The sequence below is a fragment of the Lissotriton helveticus genome, chromosome 7, assembly GCF_964261635.1.
Source record: "Lissotriton helveticus chromosome 7, aLisHel1.1, whole genome shotgun sequence".
Classification (NCBI taxonomy): Eukaryota; Metazoa; Chordata; class Amphibia; order Caudata; family Salamandridae; genus Lissotriton; species Lissotriton helveticus.
Window position 1 is genome coordinate 187,834,576 of NC_136068.1, and position 24,057 is coordinate 187,858,632.

At 43.0% G+C, this 24,057-nt stretch overlaps 1 protein-coding gene across 1 annotated transcript in view; it reads right to left on the reverse strand.

Moving 5' to 3' along the window:
• Positions 1–986: 986 nt before the first annotated feature.
• CDH22 (cadherin 22) overlaps positions 987–24,057 on the reverse strand; it is a 1,039,820-nt gene continuing 1,016,749 nt past the window's right edge. The window contains exons 10-11 of the mRNA XM_078651916.1: positions 15,390–15,641; positions 987–3,243 (exon numbers count right to left, since the gene is read on the reverse strand). Of these exons, the coding sequence (XP_078508042.1) occupies positions 2,702–3,243; positions 15,390–15,641 (794 nt within the window). The 3' untranslated portion in view covers positions 987–2,701. The remainder of the gene's footprint in view (positions 3,244–15,389; positions 15,642–24,057) is intronic.

Genomic DNA, 24,057 nt, shown 5'->3' on the forward strand with positions numbered 1-24,057 from the left:
GCTGATAGGTTGAATGCCATGTAGATAGATATATAGATAGATAGATAGATAGATAGATAGATAGATAGATAGATAGATAGATAGATAGATAGATAGATAGATAGATTTATTTCATCTAGGCAGTAGAGTGGATGCAGCTGGAGAAGGTGGATGGATAAATCCACTGATTCCTTCTAATGGTGTGAGCTACAGTCTTGCATGGCAAGCCATTGTTTCTTCTCAGCCAGACTTAATGTTCCTTGGTGCTACACACCTGGTACTCATCAGCAGCCTTAAGGTCTGCTTCAGTTATTGGCCATATCTTAAATCACAAGTGATTCCTGGTGCTAAGTTCAGCTCTATGTCAGTTATCTAAACTACAATTTAAAGCCCTGCTGCTTTGGTCTAGACTATGCAAGCTGTAGTCTTAATCCACACCTTAAGTCTCAAAAGAGTCCTATTGATACGTTCAGATAATATCTATTGACTTACACCACCCTACGTTAGAAGGGGGTCCTGGTGTCACTCAGTTGAAGTCTGCTGCCTTCATTTACCCTAACTTCAGTGAAAGGCGAGTCCCAGTAGTTAGCTCTGGTATGCTCTTCTAATTGTCCTAAACCTTGCAAAAGGTTAGTGAAACTGTGAGTTTGAGTGTTTCTTACATTGGACATATGGCCTTTCTTCAATCAAATAATAAAGCCGGTGCTTCAAACGCGTTACTTATAAACCCATCTATGCACAGAGACAGCTCCTCAATATACTGGCTAGGGGTATTGACCCTAAATAACCTGTTCTTGTTTGAAGGCGAGTCCTAGCGCTCGGTTCAGAGATGCACCAATCAAAGACACTGATGCCCAGAGTCCCAGATGGTCAGTGGAGAGCACTACAGTGACCGGCACCTGCTATTGTTATTGCAGAATTTCTGGTCCTCATCTTAAACTATTAAATTCACCAGCTTTGTACCCTGGCTGACAGTATCAATCTCTTCCTCCTTACACCACAATAGACATATACGAAGATGGGTTAGTTAGTATGCATTACCTGTAACAGGCTGTCCTACAAAATAGGTCTTGTTGATATTAAGTTGTGAAGAAACCAAGAAGATGAATTGTAGTGCTAAGAGCTCCTAGGATGAATTCAGGAGTGGGGGGATCCCTGAAAAATATTCTGTCAGGCAGAACCAGGAGATGATGGAAGGGTAAGATGACACTGTAATGTGGAGTGCTGAAGCCTCTAACTAGAGCAAGAGAGTTATTCTTGAGGGGCAAAGCTGGCTAGAACTCCACAACATCATTTTCTTTCCATCTGACACGTCACAAAGAAGGACTGCGATAACAACACTGTATCACTCTGAGTTTGAACGTAGGACTTCACACAAAGGGGGGGGGGTCATTTTTACCAATCCACAGCTCTGATCAACAGTGCCTCATAAAGCCACTTGTTGGCTCAAACACAAGCCCCAGAAATTGACACACCAAATCTCTTACTGTAACTTTGAGCTCTCCGGTCACCATCAACAGTGCAGTTGGAAGAAACATGAGCTGTGGACAAGTAATGAATGTGAGGCAGGTGGCTAGGTTGAGGTCTTCAGTCACCAGAACCCCAGCAACAAAATACAAAAACAAATTCAAGGGGCACCTCAATGCAATTTTATATCAATCACTTCCTTTGCCATCACGTCATCACAGGTTGCTTTCATTTAAATGTTTTTAGTCCTGGGGTACAGAAGCACACAATTGAAGGTGGTGGGATCTGCCTGATGTTTCCACCACTTAATCTCATAGAAAAAGCAAGGACGGTCCAGGCAAAGTTGGGTGGGACAGCAGGAAAAATCGACAAGTTAAAATGCAGAGGAATGTTCCTTTTACATGGATGATATCGCTCCAATACAAGAGGGAAGAGCTCAGAGGTGTGGAAAGAACAGCAATGGAGGACAAATGCATAAAAGACACATCGCTCTTCTGACTACTCTCCCATTACCCGTTTCACCTCACTTCTCATGGGAAGTATCTTCCCGTACACAGCCTGGATTGCTCTTCTCTCCTCTTACATTTCTATCCTATGCTTTTAGTCCTCTTCTTTTTCACTGTACCTTCAACTTCTCCTTCCTCTTTATACTCACACTCCACTTTTTGCTTTGTGGCTTACTTCCCAACTGCTCTTGTGCCACGCCTTTCTTTTTTCTTTTGCCCTTCAAGTCTTATCTATTTTTTCAGTTTCCTCCTGACTTGTAAGCTTCCAATGTGCTCTTTCCACTTCTACACCTTGTCTATGTTGTTTAGATACCAATAACATTTGGCCCTCCTCCAATGCACACACATGTTCCCAGTCTACTGTTTCCTTCCCCTTCCTTGTTAGTGTGATTTCATTATTTCTCCTCCTACTCTTCACTGCTTTGACCAGACATCTCTTTCCTTCCTCACCATTCATTGAGTTATCTCTTTATGAATTTAGCTTTCATTCCTAGGGCAGCCCACCTGCCCACATGTCCTTTCTGATCAGTGCTTTTCATTTTTTGACTCTCGTACTCTCCTCGTTATGGGCTTGAGTCCTTTACGGTGTGGTCTTTGAGTCTGTCTTTTCAGACATGAGCCCAGCACTGAAATCAAGACCAGGAAAACCCTGAAAATTCCAAAAGTGAGAAGGGACAATTTCAGCTGAAATGCTTTGTCACTTCTTGGGTTTGTGTCCACTTTGGGCAAAGGGGGTGACTTCATGTGGGCTAGGAAGCTTCAGAGTCCTCCTGCCCCCTGTGCCCAGTGTACAGCACTGCCAGTGGCCGAAACCGTGGACCCCAGGAGTTGAGGTATGAGAAGTCCTGCTCTGAGCTGGTTGAGCAAGAATTGATGGAACTCAAAGATTCAGCAGGCGAGGTGGAGCCCTCAAAGGCGTAGGTTTGGAAAGAGTCATAGGGTGGCACAGAGAGATCCTCATCAGCTTGCCCTACCTTCTTGCTGATGTACTCCCTGAACATGGAAAAGTCAAGGTCAGGATTCTGGAACCACTGGGGAAGGGAGTGGAGTTCAGTGGCAACACCTCCATTTCCGCCACTTTCTACACCAGACCCTCCCCCTCCATCACTTCCTTTGATCTCGCTGAAGTCATAGAGGCTCCGCAAGGCGGACATATCATAGGCCTCGGTGTCCTGCTCTCCTCCACCCTCGTCATTGTACTTGATGACGTTGTCCCTCATATCCTCATCGTCCTCCAAGCTGAGGTTGCCTTTGTGGTGGCGCTTGAGAGAGAGGATCAGGAGGATCAGCACTGCAGAGAAATATGGGACAAATGGGAGAAGTTACTACTAGACAGAGAATGAAAAGCAGATAATTACGTACGCAACAAGAAGAATGAGAGCCAGATATGCATAGCGGACCAGCAAAAAAAAGGGAAACAGCAGAGGTAGAGAAATGGAACAGCTATAAATAGCATTTTATATTTTGTGCATTTGCATATGTGGTTATGTTCAAGGATGTGAGGGGTTAACTTTGTGCAGAAAGGTGAAATGTTAATGTAAATGTATTTGAGCTTGTAAGGCACACTACCCATCTGTAGGTTTCCTGGCACTGTATAACTCTGGGGAACCCGTTCTGGCTTTCCCAGTGGGATGGTCCCTGCTGGGCGTCCCAAGGTGGAGCCAGGCATCCCCGGAATTGATGGGGCCGTTGTGGAGATTAGGCAAGCTAATGCCCAGAGTTGCCGAGTGGAAGCCCGGATTAGAGTAAGCACCAAAGCAAGAATTATCGAGTCTGCTGACCCAAGTCCACAACCCTGCCACGTCGGGAATTGAACCCTGGTCCCGGGCCGACTTCTGCTCCCGGGTCTGCTGCCTCTAACCAGTGAGCCACACTACTCCACTTCACACTTGAAAGACATTGTGACTACTAGGAGAGTTGTGTCTCTGTAAAGTAATTGCGAAGTGAAATCTGTGAAGCATCTTATGTCACTTTCCCTGGACTGCGTGAATAATCTTGAATTTGACCTTTGCACTTCAGTAATAATTGTATGAATGCGTAACAAAAAAAATATGTACCAAAGCATACACAAGAAGTCCATTTAGTTGAAGTTTTTCAAAAAATCATTCAATATTGCAAAGTCCATAACGTTATTTTTACTGAGCATTATTTATTCCATTTGTTGGCTTCACAGTATCTGGTGTGTCCAGAGGTGACATAAAGACAGATGTAATTAGTCATGATTTTGGGTCTGTCACACAAAGCATAATGCACGTGTAGCTCAGGAGACCACTTCTGTCACATCAACCATCTGCACTTACTTAGCTTTTCATCTTTTAGCTAAATCACCAAGTGATGGGCATTTCTTGCATAAGATGACAACCCTGTTCTTCTCTAATATGAAGATAACTAAGGATGCGTCGTAATTCTTATGGAATTCGTTAGTTGGAATAAGGTAATAAAGTAATCTGTTTTAGGATCAGGGAGCCGAAAGATCGTTATGGTAGACGAATCAAAGCCGTATAGTAAAGCTTCTTTAAGTAACGTTCTTCAGGAAATATCCAAAGTAAAGAAAACTTCCAGCTCACATCCCGAGTTGTTGAGAGACCACTCGGGATGTGAGCTGAAAGTTCACAACTAACGAATTCTATCAGAATTACCATGCGTCCTTGGTTATCTTCATATTAGAGAAGAACAGGGTTGTTTTAGTTGATTTACAATTATCGCTACAAGCCTTGAGAAAGTCGTCTATTGACGAAACACGTGACGGCTGTTTGCTTGTCATACCGACATGTCAACACTCTTGAGACCAGGATTACTGTATATTCAATGTCATTTTCATTATTTTCTTTGATATCAAATACATCACTGACTGAGGATATTTAGTTAAGACTCCTTTTTTTGTGCTGTGCTCATATATATATATATATATATATATATTCACTCCCAAATTGTCCAAAAGCTCGAAGGAGCACACAACAGCGCCTCCACCATCCGGTGCTAGTCGTTCAACCACCACCAGGAGACCTTTTCTTTGCATTCGCCTGACGCGTTTCAGGGTAAAAAAACCCTTCCTCAGAGGCTGCTGTGTTAAAATCATGGCGCGACAACGTTCATGTGTTCCGTGATCCTTTATTTATTAAGTATTGGCCCCATGTGATTTCAGGAGGCCCTGCTGAGTGCAGTTACATGCCCGGTGCATTGTGGGGCATGCAGTTTAATCCGAAACACTGCGCCATGATCTGCTGTCTTAACATCGTTACATGTCTCTAGTAGATTGCAGAAACCTGAAGGTGAGTGGACTCGATGATTTGCTGTGCTTTTCAGTATCGAAAAAGTTCCTTACTTTAGCCTCTCTATGTAGTTGTTCAGAGATGGTGCTTCCTCCCACGGCAGGACGGCCGTGTTTAATATTCACTCCCAAATTGTCCAAAAGCTCGAAGGAGCACACAACAGCGCCTCCACCATCCGGTGCTAGTCGTTCAACCACCACCAGGAGACCTTTTCTTTGCATTCGCCTGACGCGTTTCAGGGTAAATAAATAAACGATCACGGAACACATGAACGTTGTCGCGCCATGATTTTAACACAGCAGCCTCTGAGGAAGGGGTTTTTTACCCTGAAACGCGTCAGGCGAATGCAAAGAAAAGGTCCCCTGTAGGTGGTTGAACGACTAGCACCGGATGGTGGAGGCGCTGTTGTGTGCTCCTTCGAGCTTTTGGACAATTTGGGAGTAAATATTAAACACGGCCGTCCTGCCGTGGGAGGAAGCACCATCTCTGAACAACTGCATAGAGAGGCTAAAGTAAGGAACTTTTTCGATACTGAAAAGCACAGCAAATCATCGAGTCCACTCACCTTCAGGTTTCTGCAATCTACTAGAGACATGTAACGATGTTAAGACAGCAGATCATGGCGCGGTGTTTCGGATTAAACTGCATGCCCCACAATGCACCGGGCATGTAACTGCACTCAGCAGGGCCTCCTGAAATCACATGGGGCCAACATTTAATAAATAAAGGATCACGGAACACATGAACGTTGTCGCGCCATGATTTTAACACAGCAGCCTCTGAGGAAGGGGTTTTTTACCCTGAAACGCGTCAGGCGAATGCAAAGAAAAGGTCCCCTGTAGGTGGTTGAACGACTAGCACCGGATGGTGGAGGCGCTGTTGTGTGCTCCTTCGAGCTTTTGGACAATTTGGGAGTGAATATATATATATATATATATAATAAACAAGAAACCGCTGCTACACTCAAGGAAAATAGCATGCACACGAGGGCTATGTAGGTTAAAGCCTTTTTATTATTTAGAGCCTCCCCTGGCCCAGCACAGAGATGTGTTTCGGCTGACGCAGCGACCTTCCTCAATCTATGTATATTGTTGTCTCCTAAACAATGTTACTTCATATAACCCACAGGCCGCACTCGTGAGTAGATTTTATTGGTGCACTAACAAACAAATCCCCAATGCGTTTCGGTCCCACCGGACCTTGATCATGGGTTATCAAAACAGTCTATATTTGTTATTTATGCGATATAAACAAGGAAGGTATAACATTTATTTTTGGTATTATATTTATTTTTGGGATAATTAACTTGAAAAAGCTGTTTATTTGCAAGTGCACCTCGCAATGGGCATTGATTGGAAAATTAAAAGATTAGGATTGCTTACTTTCATGAAAATATTGTTGTTAAAACAATGGACTGGTGCAGGCAATTCTGTGGCTGTAATTTTTCCCGTACAGTTATAGATGTTCCTAATGTTTCACATAATTTGCCAAATAATTTGCAGATTTCACAAAAGAAGTCTCCGGCTCAAATCGAGGGAGATAGTACTATCAGATAATGCGCCCCATAATTTTACCCTTTTGTTGCATTGTTTAGAAAACCTTACCATTTTATTTGGTCATCCATGTTGCTTAACCTAGTATCTCTTACAATAGTAACACTGTCCAGAGTGGTTTGGGGGCTGTTAATAAGGTGCTGAAACCCATATTTCACAGGGAACAATGAAATAGTTTCCATGTTTCACAGTTCCCTGTGATATATGGGTTTTATACCATTGTAAACCCAAAATCTGCAATCAGGCCCGGACTGGCCGTAGCGGGCACCGGACAATCCCCCGGTGCGCCGCACAGATGGGAGCCGATTTTGCAGCTATGCTGCAAAAACGGCCCTGTAACAAAATCGGCCGAAAACCGACCCTGGCAAAGAGCTCGGCGGCACCTCCAACCCCCCCGAATGGGGAGGGGGGGGGGGGCGCCGAGCACTTTGCCAGGGCCGGTTTTGGTTCCCAGTCCGGCCCTGTCTGCAATGTGTGTGAGAGTGAATATATGTGTGTATGGTGTGTGATATCATGACGGCCCTTAAATGGGCTTACGCTGCCGTTGCGTCACTTTTTGTGATGCTGCGGTGGCTAACCAATGCGCCATACTGTACCCTATTTAAAAAGTGATGCATCAAGGAAGATGTGTCACTTTGTAAATGCCTGCGCTGCATTTTCCTGCGTCAGGTGTAATGTATGCAGAGTGGACGTTCCCACATAAAACAGCCTCGTGGAAGTGACGCATCGAAATCTATGTGATTTCACTGCAACACTTCTACGACTTGACTGCGTCGCATCCTTAAGCCTGCTTCAAGCAGGCTTACAGAGTGACACAGGGCCTTTTACATGGGACTCACCTATGTGTAATGACACCATTGCTGGTGTTGCGTTGGTTCTCTGACACACTCCATCAATGCGTCATTGCAGCACCAACAGATACGTCGGGATTCCTGACGTATCTGTTCAATCCTTGCGGCATGGAGCGCCGCAGTTTAAATATGACGCATCCATGGTGTCGCAAGGAGGGCACAGTGACAAGTGTTGCATCGCTATTTACAACCAGCGATGCAACACTTTTCATAAATGAGGCCCAAAGCTTTTTGTACATACTCCAAAACAAAAATATTAAATAGTAACAATAATGTGTTTTTTTGTTGGTGAGACAGGATGCAATATTTAATTTAAAACACTTATGTCGTGCATCATGCCAGTACACTTAATTTGTATTTGTGCGGAAATGTTTCATTCTGCCCAAATGGCACCATTGCATTTCCAGGAACCGTGAATATTGTTTCATCAATAACCAGGGGAACTAAATACAGCAGTCTGAAATAGTGGATTTTACTCAAAGCTGTGTGTGTTTATTTTTTTCTATCACGCACTCCCACTCTGCAAGACTAGGACTGGGGGAACAGCTTGGCGGAGGGAAGACTGGGGGTTGGGGGAGCAGATGGCGATCAGACTGGGAGCAGGAGACAGATGCTCCCCGCTTTCGGAGGCCCAGCCTGCAGTGCACTGAGCTGTGATCGGCACATTTGTGGGCAATTAGGCAGCGACATGTTTGCACTGCCTCCGAAAATGCAACAGAAGTGAAGTGCCACCGTGGAAATGAGAGTTCACGAGGTGGAGTCCAAACGAAGGGGGGGAGGGGGTGATGAGAGGAGCCGTGACGCGGATGAAACAAAATCGAGATCTTTGGAAATGGAGGGAAATTAAATACATGCATCTCGGAAAGAATGGAAAGGATCAGAAAATAAGGAAAACGAGGGAATAAATCCAGCAACAAAATGAGATAATGAAAGGGAAGAAGGTGGGTAAGGGTTAAGGGGATATGGGGAGCCATGGAAGAACAGCAATTACAAAAAATCAGGGGCCTCATTTATGAGGCTGTGCGTCACTTTTGCGCCGCTGGTGCGTCACTTTTTGTGACGCACCAGTGGCGTAAAAAATGCGCCTTGTTGCGCCATATTTACAAAGTGATGCATCTAGGTAGATGCGTCACTTTGTAAACCCCTGTGCCACATTATACCTGTGCCAGGTATAATGTATGCAAGGGGGCGTATTGACGCAAGAAAGGGTCGTAGAAGTGACGCAGTGAAATCTATGTGATTTCACCGCGCCACTTCTAGGACACAAATGCATCAATTTCTTACGCCTGCCTCACAGCAGGCGTAAGACTGACACAGGCCTTTTCACATGGGGCTTGCCCCATGTGAGAGGATACATTGCTGGGGTTGCGTCACTTTTGTGACACACTCCAGCAATGCGCCACTTTTGCGCCATATGGACACGTCAGAAATACTGACGTATCTGTAACTCCTTGCGCAATGATGCGTCATACTGTAAATATGACGCATCATTGGTGGTGCAAGGAGGGCGCAGTGAAAAGTGACGCATCGCTGTTTTCACGCAGCGATGCGTCACTTTTCATAAATGAGGCCCCAGGAGAAGAGCAAGGAGCATACTTACTAGTAGCGTGGAGCTGCGCCAAATATGGCAGTGCCGTGTTTCAACATTTTCAAAATGCAGGGATACACTACAATACGGCACTGGCGCTGAATTTACCTGCCTAGCTGCCAGTGCAGGCACCCTTGCTCCATAGTGCAGGGTGCCTACGTGGCACAGAATGATTGTTTATGTGCAGGAAGGTGTGCGTTCCTGCACATAAACAATAAATAATGGCTATTTGTTACTTCTATGTGAGCTACATTGTGCAGCACACACAGAAGTAGCAAATCTTCATTATTCAATGACTAATTTATGTGCAGTAAGGGACACCTTCCTGCACATAAACAATCATGAATGGCTTTTTGCTCTTTCTATGCATGCTGCATTCTGCAAAAACGAGGAGAAATAAAAGCATTTCTCCTTGTTCAACATTCTAACGCTTGCTCTTGCATGGCTTTCATTTTTGGAGCTGCCACAGGTGTACCCCTCCTTGTAAATCGGAGGCAGCATAAAAAAGCAATGGATGTTGCAGTGGAATGCCCACAGCAACACCCATATCACTCCCCGTTCACACAGATACCTGCGTGAAAGGGTACCATATTGACAAAGTGGCATTAAGCTACAAAAAGTGGCTTAACTCCACTTCCATACTTGCCAATAGACCCGATTCAGGTGGAAGACTACTGATTTTTCAAGCCAAAAATGCCTAAAATTGCATTTTCTATAATAGAAGTCAATGGGGAATTTTCATTCTCTCGATTTTTTATTGTAATTCTCCCACGTCCCTGTGCTAAAATGTTGTCACGTAAGCACTTTGTAAATATGATGCAGGGCATTGAGCCACAGAAACATTGTTAAAAGTAACGTTCCTGTGGCGCAATGCCCTTGTAAAGATGCCCCAAGTGTATGAAAAATGAGGGGCGGTGGTAAAGGAAGAAAGAATGATAAATTAAGTGCATGTGGGAAAGAGACTGAGAAATTGGACCTATCGGCTTTGTTGGTGCCTTTTGAAGAAACTGTGCAGGATGGCCAAAAGAAATAAAAACACCAAAAAATAAAAATAATAACAAGATGTGAGGGTGCGATCACTATGACTGTGTCAATTTGTAGGCGAGCACATGCATGAGGATACGTACGCGCACTTACTTCACTAGTCATACCTGCCTACAAAATGAAGTGGAACCATTTTGTAAATGGATTGGTAAATAAAACGAATTAAAAACAAAAGTAGCACAATGGTGCTGGAAGCAATTTGTTGCCTGGTCCTCACTGAAAATAAAAATATGAATGAACAGATAAAATATATTTGGAAAAACAGACAGTGGGAGGAGCAGTGGTGGGAGCACATGGAGAGAGCAACATAGGTAGTAGAGGAAGCACATAAACGAGAAACCAAGATGGAGCCTTGGGCGTGGGGGAATTTGGTGAAAGGAGAAACATACAAGAGAGAGCTTGCAACACAAGGGAGAGAGCAATACAGCGTGCCAGGAAGGAGATATATGTAGTGGGGGTAAGCACACAAGGAAAAGAGCTGGTAAACACACGCACTATCATGAAGTGATTAAACAGAATAAAAAACAAGGGGCTGATTTACAAAGCCCATTGTTCTGCAGGTAATCGCTTTATTTGATGCGCCTGCGGCTCAGTGTGCCCCCCCACATTTTCAAGGCCAAGTAAAGCCACCACGGTGTTTCATGGCCTTGTAAATATGTCCCCTTTAACGCATTACTCTGTGTGAAGGGACGTTCTATGGGTGTTGCTGTTGGTTTTCCAACACAACATCCATGGAACCAGACACATTCCTATATTTAGAAGGTTTTGTAAACCTCTGATTCCTTCGCCTCCATAGGTGAGGTTTTAAGGGAGGTACAACAAGGAGAAATACCTTCATTTCTCCTATTTCTAACACCTGTTGTGATTGTTTTCGTGGAGTAAGGTGTAACCCATACAACACAGAGACCCTTGCAACATGGCCCAAGGGTGCCTGCATGGAAGCCCATTATGAGCCTGCGCAGGGGAAAAGGACAGGAATATGCCCGATCTTGTACCTATGATGCATTCCTGCCCTTTTCTTTTGATACTGCGCATCGCAGAAAGAAGCCTTGCTGTGCTGGGATGAGTCAAAATATTGTAAATGAGGCCTGTAGTTCCCTAAAAGTGAGTAGTTGAAGGACACACATCAGTCGAACAGGAAATTGAACTAGATGGACAAGGAAAGCCACTGAATAAGAAGCAAGCAGATGCGAATGACATAAAGAGAGAGAAAGAACGAGTGATAGAAAGGGAGACAAAGAGACTGTGGAAAAATAGGTAGAGTGACTGAGGGAAGAGATGAAAGATAAGAGAGAAAAAGAGACAGCGAGAGAGAGAGACAGAGGGGGAAGTGGGAAAAGGATACAGTAGTTCTGGAGGAAAACGGATAAAGACAGATTGACACAAGAGACAGAGAGAATGGGAACATAGGGAGATAAATGGAATTTATGAAGACAGCAGTGAAGAAGGAATTTAGAACAAATGGGATAAGAAAGAAGAAAGAGAATGGTGGAATTTGAAAATACAAGAAATGTGAGAGTGTGGGCAAAATAAAATAGTAAAAGCGATAATAATGGGAAAGAAATAGCTAATGGCAGAATATTCTGTCAGTCTCATACCTATAGTGGAAGATATTAGGGTGATAGTGGAAGAGAAAAGAAGTTGAAAGTCAAAGAGTTAAAGTGTGTGTGAGAGAAAAGAAGGGTGGAGGGAGGGCATGAGCAACGGAGTAAAAAGAAAACAGGAATACGAGAGGTAGAGAAAGAGATATGGGGAACAGAGTGAGAGAGAGAGGAAGAGACAGAGGAACAGAGGAGAATGACTGAGAGAGAGTGAGATAGAGGATGACTATGAGTGGAAAAAGAGAGGAATACCAAGAGCGTGAGAGGAAGAGAATGAGTGGGAGAGACAGGGGGGGAAGAGAGTGGGGAAGAGGATAGAGGAGTAGAAAGTAACCAAGGGAGAAAAAGAGAAAGAGTTGGAGACAAGAAGAGAAATAAGAAAAAGGGGTAGATTGGATAACGAAAGCTACATCTGCATGCATGAGAAACAGAGAGAATGAGTGTAGATTGAGTAAAAAGTAATGTAAATGTGGGGCTAGTGAAAAGAGAGAGACAGATACCAGAAAAAGAAACAATGAGAGAGATTCTAGGGAAGAAAGAAACAAACTTGAAAGGAGTAGAGACAGAATGTATGAGTAAATGACAGATGGAGTGAGAGAAACTGAGATGGTATAGAAAAAGAAGTAGTGAAGGCATGTTTTAAAGGAAAGCAAGACATGTGGTCTATTAAAAAATGTATAGAGTGAACAGCCATTGAAGGGATGGGGGAGCCATTGGATGGATAAAGGACTGAGAAACAAAAGTGTGCTAGAAAAGGAAAGCCTAGAAAAAGAATCGTGCAAGAGCATGAAGGCCTGGAGTAGGTTGTGACTAAAGCAGAAAGAGCGATTTCGAGAAGGGGCTGGAAAAAGACTCGGTGAAAGATGGCGTGGTTAGAGAAAGAGGGTGATTTGAAGAGTGCCTAAATAAAGAATGAAATATAGAGATGTGAGAGAAAAGGGAAGAAGGCCAAGGAATAACGAAGTAGAGAGGCTTGTTCCTAAAGAGGTTTGGGAAAGGAAGTGGCAAACTGTGACAGAAAAGATACAACACTGATAAAGGTTTCTAAGATCAAAAGATGTCCCCTGACAGGAACAGAGGAGAGGAACCAAGAATGGACGGAGGCTTAAAAAGACCATATACAGTAAATGACTTCGAAAAAGAGACAAAGGGGTAAGCACCAATGAGAAAAGAAAGGTATAGAGAATGTAGATGAAACAAAGTGATAATAACGAATAAACAAAATAAGGCAAGATAGAATTATGAAAGATAAACAAGAGATAGTGATAAAGATTGGTGGGGGATGAGACCAAAAATGAACTGTAGGGAGCCAAGATGTGAGAATGAAGAAAGAATAGGGCAGAGAAGATAAAGAGGTAACAGTGGAAGACAATAAGAGAGAAAACAAATAGGCAGAGAAAGCAAGAGCACGGGCAGAGAATACGATAGAGAACATAAGGGCAGAGAAAGCAATAGCACTGGGGCAAAATAGGAGTGAGATAACACAAGGGAAGAAGAAGCATGAGCTTTGGAGGGGAATAAGGGGGGAGTAATAACTCACTGGAGGAAGAATGGGTGTTGGAAAACATAAAGAATATATGGAAAGAGGAACGATAGTTACTAAAATGAAAAACACATGGTCAGAGGAATCAAGAGCCCGGGAAGAGAAAAAACAAAAGGACACGTGCTAAGCGGAAACAAGAACATTGGAAGAAAATAAGGACGAAAAACATGGGAAGTATAAACTGGCCTACTGGAAGAAAGAAAGAATATACAGGATGAAGAACAATAGCTATGCAAGAGAATAAGAGATATAACACGTGGGCACAGGAAGCAGGAACACAAGGAAAGAATAAGAGCAAACACATATGGAAACAGGAAGCAAGAGGACTGCAAGAGAACACAAGAGAGACAACCCATGGGAAGATGAAAAATAAAAAATGGAAAAAAATACAAGGGAGAGAGAGCCCGTGATAAGAGGTACTGAGAGCACTGCAAGAGAATATGAGAAAAAGGATTAAGGATAATCCAAATGGAAAAGGGAAATGAGACAACAGAAGAGAAAAAACACATGGGAAGACGATTCAAGAGAAATGGAAGAGGAAAAAAGATAGAGAAATATTAAAAGAGGGAGCCATCACAGTGGAAAAGCATAAAGAGATAAGCAGGTAAAGAGGAAGCAAGAGCACTTGGAGAGAATAAGAGAATACACATAGAAAGTGGAAAACAGTCCAATCGATGAGAACAAGAGGTAGCACATGTGGGAAAAGAGAGAGAGAAACAGCACATGACACGAAGACAAGGGGGTCACTGTGGAAGGCCAAAGAGGTGGTAATAGAGAACTCGAAAAGGTAGAAAAGCTAACACAGAGAAAGGAGTGAGGAGAGTAAATGAAGATTGAAGGCATAGCAGCACGGAAGGGGAGATAAAATAACAGATTGTAAGAAAGACGGTAGGGAGTGAGTCTCAAATTACATAAATTGAAAAAGGTGATAAACTCACGGAAATTGATAAAGCTGAAAAGAATGGATGGAACTGTATAAACGAAGTCAGAATGAGATTAAGGAATCTTGCTTGCCACCTAAGAACACCATCTCAGCATCTTCTCTTACCCTCACAAAATTCATCTCACAGCTTCTACGATTCATGATCCTATGCTGCACAATACTCTTCGATCATTCCGGATTCACCTCTTTCAAATACTGCACACCACTAAGGCGCCTATTAGGATGGCGGACGGACCTGCGTCCGTCCGCCACCCCCGAGGTGGAGGGACCGTCTGCAGGGGCAGCGGCGGTCCCTCCGTGCGAATTAGGATGTGACCGCCACCCTGGCGGTCACATCACGTATATTTTACATTGGTGCCTGCCACCCTGTGCATGCCAAAGCAGGGGGGTACCATAGGTACCCCCCATGTGCACCCCCCACCCCCCAACACCCTGGGGTCTCGCAATAGGCCCCCTAACACCAAAGACCACATGCTTTTCCACGGCGGAAAAGCCGCCGCGGAAAAGCATGTTTTCTGCCCCATCCTAATATGGCTGGGGGTGTCTGATAGACACTGCCACCATATTAGAGCTTTTCCGCTACGGCCGGAAGGTAACCGCGGCGGAAAATCGGCGGATGGTCTTCCCGTCCGCCGATGATCCCCCAGCCATCCTAATCTGGCGGGGGTCTTTGAAGGCACGGCAGCGGTGAATTCGCATCCTCCGGGCCGGCGGTGGCATCCGCCGGCCCGGAGGATGCGGATTCACGCAATCCTAATCAGCCCCATAATTCGGGAATCAATGCACAACTTCTATCATCCCCACAAATTGTTTCCTTAGCTACAGGCTACGCTGTTGGTGCCCCAAAATCTTATTAGAGTCTCCAGTACCCAATGACCTGTGCCAAATTTGTGGAACTCACACATGCTCTTCCAATCCAAAAACATTATTCCAGTATCACACAATGCTCCAGTCTTCTTCTCAATACCATGGATCCCTTTCCTCCATTCAAAGCTTCAATTCCTTCTGTCTGAGATTATCTTCCAGGCCCCAAAGCACTTACCGATGAGGATGAGAACACAGACCAAGAGCGCGATGAGCGCGCCAGGACTGAGAGCTGCAGACATGACGTAGGCTGTAGTGTTGCAGGACTGGATAGCCCCTGCGCTGTCACACTCACACACACGAATAGTCAATGTCCCCGTGCTACTGAGGGCAGGTGTCCCGCCGTCTCTCACCAAGATGGGGAGGATGTACAAGTCCTGTTCCCTGCGGTTGAAGGCCACTCTTTGAGTGTGAACGGAGGCCGTGGTATCTGGAGAAACAGAATGAACAAGGTGCCAAGTGTAAGTCAGTGCCAAAACTGAACTGTGGTACTTGAAATGATTGATTGATTGATTGTGGGTTTCTAAAGCGCTAGAATCGACTCCCAAAGGAGTATCTCTGCACTGTAGACCGCTGGGGAACCCGTCCTGGCTTTCCCTGTGAGATGGTCCCCGGCGTATGTGGGGGGCCGTTGTGGAGATGAGGCAAGCTAATGCCCAGAGTTGCCGAGTGTGATCCCTAGTTAGAGTAGGCACCGAGGCGAGAATTATCAAGTCCGTTGACCCTGGTTCAAGACCCTGCCGCGTCGGGAATTGAACCCTGGTCCCGGGCCGTCCTCTGCTCCCGGGTCTGCCGCCTCTAACCAGTGAGCCACACCACTCCTAAGGCCCTGACTACAGGTAGGGGGTGAAATTTCATCCCTGCACAAGTTTCAGAATTCAGTGTAAACATGGAAACTACTGCACACCATAGCAATTTTCCCCATACAAATTGTGTTGAGTCAAACCTACTGAGTTTTACCAGGGTAAAATGTGCAGTAAATTCAGGAATATGCAGAATTCAGTGCAGAACACACTGATTAATACTGTTTACAGTCTTTTCCTAAGGTCCTGGATCAGATGAGAAGTTCAGAAAAATCTCAATGTTTGGTTCTTTAATTTCTCCTTATTATCCCAGAGGTCTGGATGCCGCTGCTGCTGCTGCTGCTTGCAAGGGGTTTCCTAGACTCTCCCACTTACCAAAACTGCAGAGGCAGCCATGAACATACAACCAAGTCTTACTCTGAAAGATTTTTAGAGGTGTACACTCAGATACAATATAGCACACACAGTTCAGTGTCCTGAAGAAGTATTTAAAATGGAAATGTTCATAATATAATCTACAATAAAATAAGAAAATCTAAAATGTCTAGGATTTATGGTTGCTGAGACATAGTATCAAATGTAATCTGATATAATTGTAAACTGCCAATCTACCTCAATGAAAGTCTCTGACGACCATCTTGTAAGCACCTAGGAAGGATTCAAGTATGTTGGGGACATACAGTGATTATTTCAAGCACGCTGGATACAAAATTCCACTGGGTACCAGCTAAATTAACTCCATCATAACAGTGTGGTAGTGTTTGTACAAATTAAATAGGTAGTGTTGAGCACATCTTATCCTTGCACCTGAATCAAATCATAACTGAATTTAATCTAGTGTGCATACAAACCAGGAGGAGGTTGCCAGCCTCTGCGATAACCCATTAGGAGTGCAGGAACTAAACAAATTAAAATTTGTGGGACCTTAGTATATATATTTAACACTCAGAAACTTTCAGAAAACACTCACAATCCCTGGATGATGTCATCAGTGGTGTCATCAATAATGTCATTTGAGATGTCATCAGGGATGTCCTCAGTGATGCCACTGACCGTATCATGAGTGATGTAATATGTGAGGTCATATGCAGTGCATTGCCGGGGAGTAAGTTATAGTTAGCTCAGGTAACTTTAACTGCTGAATTTTCATGGTTTTGTACAAATACATAGCAAAACACACACGTAACACTTCACCTGATTCCTGGCTGCATAGCAGAAGTTAAACGTAATGAGTAATTTCACAAGGTACATGAATATACAAAGTTACAACATGTATATTTCTCAGTTTACATTCAATGATATATTGAAGGATATATCACATTTTAAAAAGCTAAATTGTGATGGTAGTTATAACAAAATCCAATTCATTTCAAAGGATGATGTACAGCATTTCAGAACAGTTTTTTAATCTGTTCCAATACAATGTTTGCAGCATTGAATCTCAACGTGTAGATTCTGTACCGATTTTCGTAGTACCAATGTGTATTTTTTTCATTTTTGACTTTATTTGGGTTTTGTGTAGTAAGGTGGAAAATTTGACATCTTATTTTAACTCTGTCATTACTTTGGGCATGATATTACATTGTGGCCACCATGCTTGGTCTTCATAGTTTAGTCCGTTTTCTATTTCATGGTGCTGATTCAAATACTGGCACCCACAGTGCTTGGTTCCTTCTATACACAACGCGGCTTGCCGACTCACGAGCATCCGGAGATTCTGGTAGGTCTCTCATTTCAGTGGTAGCGTTCAGGTTCAATTAGGTCGGTTCTTACATTTACGTGACTGAAAACTTCTCGGTGTGTTGTTTGTAGCAGCGGAAGTGCATGCGGTTCAGCTTTGTGCTACAGGGGAAATAGCTACCTGGCTCCTGGGTACATTGAGAACTCAGGTATGCGCATGTTTTTTGGTCTTTCATGTTCGATGGATTTGTGTTTGTATCATATTGGGTGTATATTGATGTGATGCATACTTCCTTTTGATTGTTGTACTCTATAGCATGCACTCGGGGTATTGATTGCCGTGATCATCATTCACGTTTGGCATGTAGGACATCATGCTTCACATTCTGTAAGCGTTATCATTTTTACATACTTGAGTGGTATTGCTACACCAGGTGCTTGGGTCATCAGGTGTTTTTATTTTCCACTTTTATAACTTTCTGCATGCTCTATGGAATTCTGGTTAACATGTATTTTTTACCATCTTCTTGCCATTAGCCTTGGTTACTCGGTCAATCTGAACCACTCCCTTTCGACTCTGATTTATTTTAGCCATTGGTTCGCACCTTCATCTTTTGGTGTTATGGTTTTTGTCCCAGTATATATCACAACTTCATTGACCGACCTACTTGTATATTTGTTTGTATTTTTAGAGGCCCCTGAAGAAGGGATTCATTATCCCAAAATGCATTGAGCATCACCACAGCAGAATGTTGAAGAACTTTATGATTCTTAAGACTAACTCCAAGAATTGCTGTACATCATCCTTTGAAATAAATCGGATTTTGTTATAAGCTACCATCACAATTTCTGCTTGTTTAAATATGCTATATCATTCAATAAATAATTGAATGTAAACTGAGAAATATACATGTTGTAAATGTGTATATTCATGTACATTGTGAAATTACGCATTAAGTTTAACTTCTGCTTTGTAGACAGGAATCAGGTGAAGTGTCACGTGTGTGTTTTGCTAAGTGTTTGTACAAAACCATGGAAATTCAGCAGTTATAGTTACTTGAGCTTACGATAACTTACACCACGGCAATGCACTGCATATGACCTCACATATTACATCACTCATGACATGGTCAGTGACATCACCGATAACATCCCTGATGACATTATTGATGACATCATCCAGAGATTGTGTGTTTTCAAAACATTTCTGAGTGTTAAACATATATAGTAAGGTACCACAAAAGTGAAATTAGTTTAGTTTGTGTACACCTAATGGGTGATCCTAATTTAAAACATAGATTATGTGAGTGTCAGTGTAACTGTGTCTATCCGGGTGTGAGTGGGTGTTTGTGGGGTTGTATGGGTGAATAAGTGGCTGTGAGTAGCTGTATGGGTGAGTAAGTGGATGTGTGAGTGCCTTTATGGGTGAGCAAGTGGGTTTGTAAGTGGTATATGGAGGAGTGAGTGGGTATGTGTGAGACAGTGCAGATAAGTGAGTGGGTCTGTGAGTTTTTGCATGAGTGAGCGAGTTGGGTATGTCAGTGGTTGTATGAGTACCTGAGTGGCTGAGTGAGTGTTTTTTTCGGTGAGTGGGTGGGTATGTGAGCGGCTGTAAATGGTGAATGACAAGGTACAAGAGTAGCTGTATGGATGAGTGAGTGCGTGTGTGAGTGGTTGTAAAAGGTGAATGAGAGGGTGTATGAGTGGCTATATAGGTGACTGATCTTTTGCATGAGTGTCTGTATGGGTGAGTGAGATGGTACAAGACTGACTGTATAGGTGCATGAATGGGTGTATGGGTGAGTGAGAGTGGCTGCATGGGTGGGTGAGTGGGTGAATGAATGGCTGTATGAGTGAGCAGGTGAGTGTGAGAGAGGCTCTATGAAAGACTGTGTGGTTGTCTTAGTGACTGTTTAGGTGACTGAGTACATGTGTTATTATCCGTATGTGTAAGGGTTTGGGAGTATCTGTATGGGTAAGCAACTAGTTGTGTGAGTGCCAGTATGGGTGTGTGAGTGGCTCTTTGTATGAGTAAGTGGGTGCATGAGTATTTGTATGGGTTTGTGAATGGGTACCTGAGTGGTTGTGTGGGTGTGTGAGTGGGTGTATGAGATGTTGCATGAGAGCGTGAGAGGATGTGTGAGTGGTTCTGCAGGTGATGTCATCATTCATGTCATGAGTGATGTCACTGACCATGTCATGAGTGATGTAATATGTGGAGTCACAAGCGGTGCACTGTGGGGCATAAGTTATAGTTAGCTCAGATATTTTGATCGTCGAATTTCTGTAGTTTGTTACGAGTGAAAACTGAGCCTAACTGTAATTTCCCTGTAACCTTGGAATTTTTCAGTATATTTTGAAGGTTTTTTTTAATTATATTTCCTAACTATAACATCCCTGTAAGTTTATTTTTTTCAGTGAATTTCTATGGTTTTTAATGTTACTTCCTAACTATAATCTTTGAATGTGAGTTTGCGAGTTGGTGCTTGAGTGTCTTGATAGGTGTGTGATTGAGTGTGTGTGTCTAACTGGGTCTGTGTGCGTGCGTGCGGGTCTGAGTGGGTGCATGGGTGTCTGAGTTTTTTTGTGAGTGGGTGAATGAGTGCCTGAGTCGGTTCTGCTCATTTTCTGCCTTTTTCTAACCATGCATGATCTTTATTTTGCCTCTTTCAGCTCATTGCTGACCTGAATTTTTCCTCTTTCTGCTAGGTAAAGGCGGAACTTGAGGAGTTTCAATGCGCAGAATTAAGCAGACTTACAGAAAACGCCATCAGATTCAATTAAATTCTGTGAGCGGGTGGAGTATTGTTTGCCACCTTAATTAAGTCCCCGTGGATGCTGAGAGTAGTAAGGGGCCAAGAACCCCTCCTGTTAACACCAGTAAGTCCCCCACAGTGGGACTACTGAGAGATATTCGGAGGCTGCGCCCTCTTTCTCAACCACTCTGCAAACATGCCTCCTGGCACACTACTGGTTGGGGGAGGAAGTCCACATGGCTGCTGAGTGCCCATGGGAGTCAAGAACCCCTATTGTTGCCACAAGTAAGTCTTCCACAGCAGGATTGCTGAGACCTCGTTGGTGACCCCGCCACCTTTCTCAAACAGTCTGCAAAGGGGCCTCCTTGTGCACTACTGGTTGGGGCATGAAGTATACCAAATCACAAAAGCATCATCTCCAGAACAAAATCTACCTTTCTGCCAAATTTTGTGTAATTCCATAATTCAGCAGTTCAGGGTGTAGTCAAGTTCAAAGCCTCTATTGGGAAATGCATGGGAAACATGTTTTGGATCCCCTTCTTCTTGACCCACGCTTGACGTATTACCAAGAAACTTGCAACACAGCAGCTGAACCGAGCAAAGTATATGTTTTAAGAATTTGTTGTAGATTCGTCAAGCGGCACCAAAGTTTTTGGCAAAACAAAAAATCTCCCTTCCTATGGAAACAAGGTCCTAACTATAACTACCTACTGGCAACTGCCAGTAGCAAATAACACACACAAATAACTTTGTTCCTCGTCAAGAAAAAAATTGTATATTGCTCAGGAAATGACACATCTACACATTTCGATTACATCCTGCAACCGTGATCACGAAGGCAAAAGCCACTTTCCGTTCACATTCAATACAACCTTTAAAATAAACACAACAGAAGGAGGAGTGTGAAGTGTCAGATGTGTTGGGCTAGTTAGCTCCATCTTTGTACATGCAAAATTAATTCCTAAGAATAAAATTCTTCCATGAATATATAGCACTTCCATTTAAACCCCCTCCGCTGCCTGATACATGATAGTAAGTCACTAATCTTACATTCCACAATTAGTTGCAGTACAACATTTCTTAATAATGAGCAAGCCAATCTTTCAGTTGTTTCAATCAGCTCGGAAAATCCTTGGGGCAGAGAGAGGGGATTCACTGTAATAATCACATTCAAGGTCTATTCTTAACACACAGAACTAAATTCTTAAACTATTCACTCACTGCTGTCGGCAAGAGTCACTGCTGAACCAGCTTGTGCGCCATTAATTAACCCTTAAATTCATATGTTTAATACAAGATTCTCACAACATCACATTTCATCACAAATACAGCATACACCTTTAAATTTGTATCATCAGATGCACATGGATATCCAGCCATTCAACAGCATGATTCAACGTACAAGAAATAGACACCTTACTCTCAATTTTACCAAGTGATACACCAGTAATAAGGATACAAGGCATAAGCGCCCAAGTGGATTGTTAGACCATCATTATGGAACCTCCAAAAGTGTATAAAAATGGTGTGCGCCATACAAGGGTAAATGCATTAGAACCAATCACTTTTGATGACACAATATAGATATCAGACAATGATGTTAAAAACAAGAAACCTCATAAAACTAGTGTAGATTAGTGAACTGTACCAATTCCCAAACCCCTAAAATCAGTGTACTGTATTTTAAAATTCCAGATAACTGATGAAAGAGCCCTTAGGTAGTGTTGACCAGAGGTCTATCCTTTAAGAGTTCTTCATTGATGTTGAAGTCATGAAAATCCCTACTGTCCGCTTCCAGAATAAAGAATGTTTCTAGTTTATGTAGCTCTTTTTCCTTGTCTCCACCTTGCTTCATTGTTGGGACTTGTGCTATGCAGCTGTATCTCAGAACTGTAGGATTGCTATGATGGTGTTTTTTTAAATGCCGAGCTATAGGCTAGCTGCGATCATTATTTACGATGTCACTTATGTGTTGTAATATAGGTTTATGTACAAGAAGGGTTGTACTCCCCATGTACAATTTTTTACAGGGACATTTAAGGGTGTACACCACAAAGCTTGATTTGCAGGTAAGGTTGCCTTTTATAATGATGGTGTTCTTAAAGGGAGTTTCTATTATGGTCAGGTTCTCTCTGTTTTTGCACGCTTTGCACTTCACGCCTTTTCTAAAACCATTCTTGGGGCTTAGCCACATTCTATTAGTGGTATCAGGAGTGAAGTCACTCTTAACCAGGTAATATGTAAGGAATTTGGATTTTCTATACATGGTCTGTGGATGTTTGGTAACTAGGGGACCTATAATAGGGTCCTCCCATTCAGGACTAGATTGTTACAATAGGGGGTCACTATGTCAAGCGAGGTGTAGGCCCATTCAGGGCTAGATTGTTTTACTAGGGTGTCACTATGTCATGCCATTAGCTAAGGCTGCAAAGGGTATGACACAGTTCACAGGCCATTTGCAGCTTAATCTTAATTGGAAAGTTCCATAGTCAAACTATGAGTTTTGAAGGGAGTATTGCTCTCTCTCTCTCTCTCTCTCTCTCTATATATATATATATATATATATATAAACTGTGTAGGCGTTTGTGAAGGAGATATCAAGCCCATTTAGGGCGTAATGAATGTATAACTTCACCTATGAGAAACCAGCCCATACAGGGCGGAATAGAGCTGTAATGGGAAAGTGCATAAATTATTTAAGGTGTATGCGCAAAAAATTGGAAATTGTAAGTAGAATGACATGGCGATTGTGAATATGATAACATGCCACAAGCCCATACAGGGCGTAATGAATGCGCTGAAAAGACAGAATTGTAAATAATGATTACAATATGGAACTGATGTAAGTCCTCTTTCTTCCTCCATGATGAGGTATGTCACGTGAAGGGTATTTAAATAAAGAAAAAATGGCGCGTCAGTGTACCACTGACAAAGGCAGTAGCCGAAACGCGTCTGGTGCTCAGAGGATCTAAATAAAAACTTTTGATCCTCCTCCCGTGAGTGCTGACCCTTTTTTGGACAAGACGAGAAAGAAGTAGCTTGGATTATAGCGAGGTACGCCCCTCGCAAAGAAGCACCCGTGCTAGAGTGCGCGGCTTGGCGTAACAAGGCAGCAGCGATATATATATATATATATATATATATATATATGTATATATGTATGTGTGATAAATGCCGAACCCGAACGCTGGGCCTCATTTCGACTGCTAAAACTCAGAATATGAAGTTGTTAGCAAACCTGGCAAAAATACATACCGTGGAGTATCAGGTATATGTATTTATTATTTGCCGTACATACCATACCGCGCACTATTCAGTTCCTCTCAAAATCAAGACCATAGATTTCAGCTGTATCCTATATATTTACAGTGATAACATTACTGCGTCAAATGCATGTTATTCATTAAAAGCTATCTTGCTTCACACAGTAAATAATTCAGATTGGTCATGCAGATATGTCGTGATAACTCATTTTGCATCTAGCACCTTCCCGCAAATCCCCTCTGGACATTGGGAATTAAATACTGGACAGTTAAAGTTCATAAGTAAAAGCAAGTAATATTTTATTAAACACTTAAAAATGACACGATATTAAACGTGAATAACA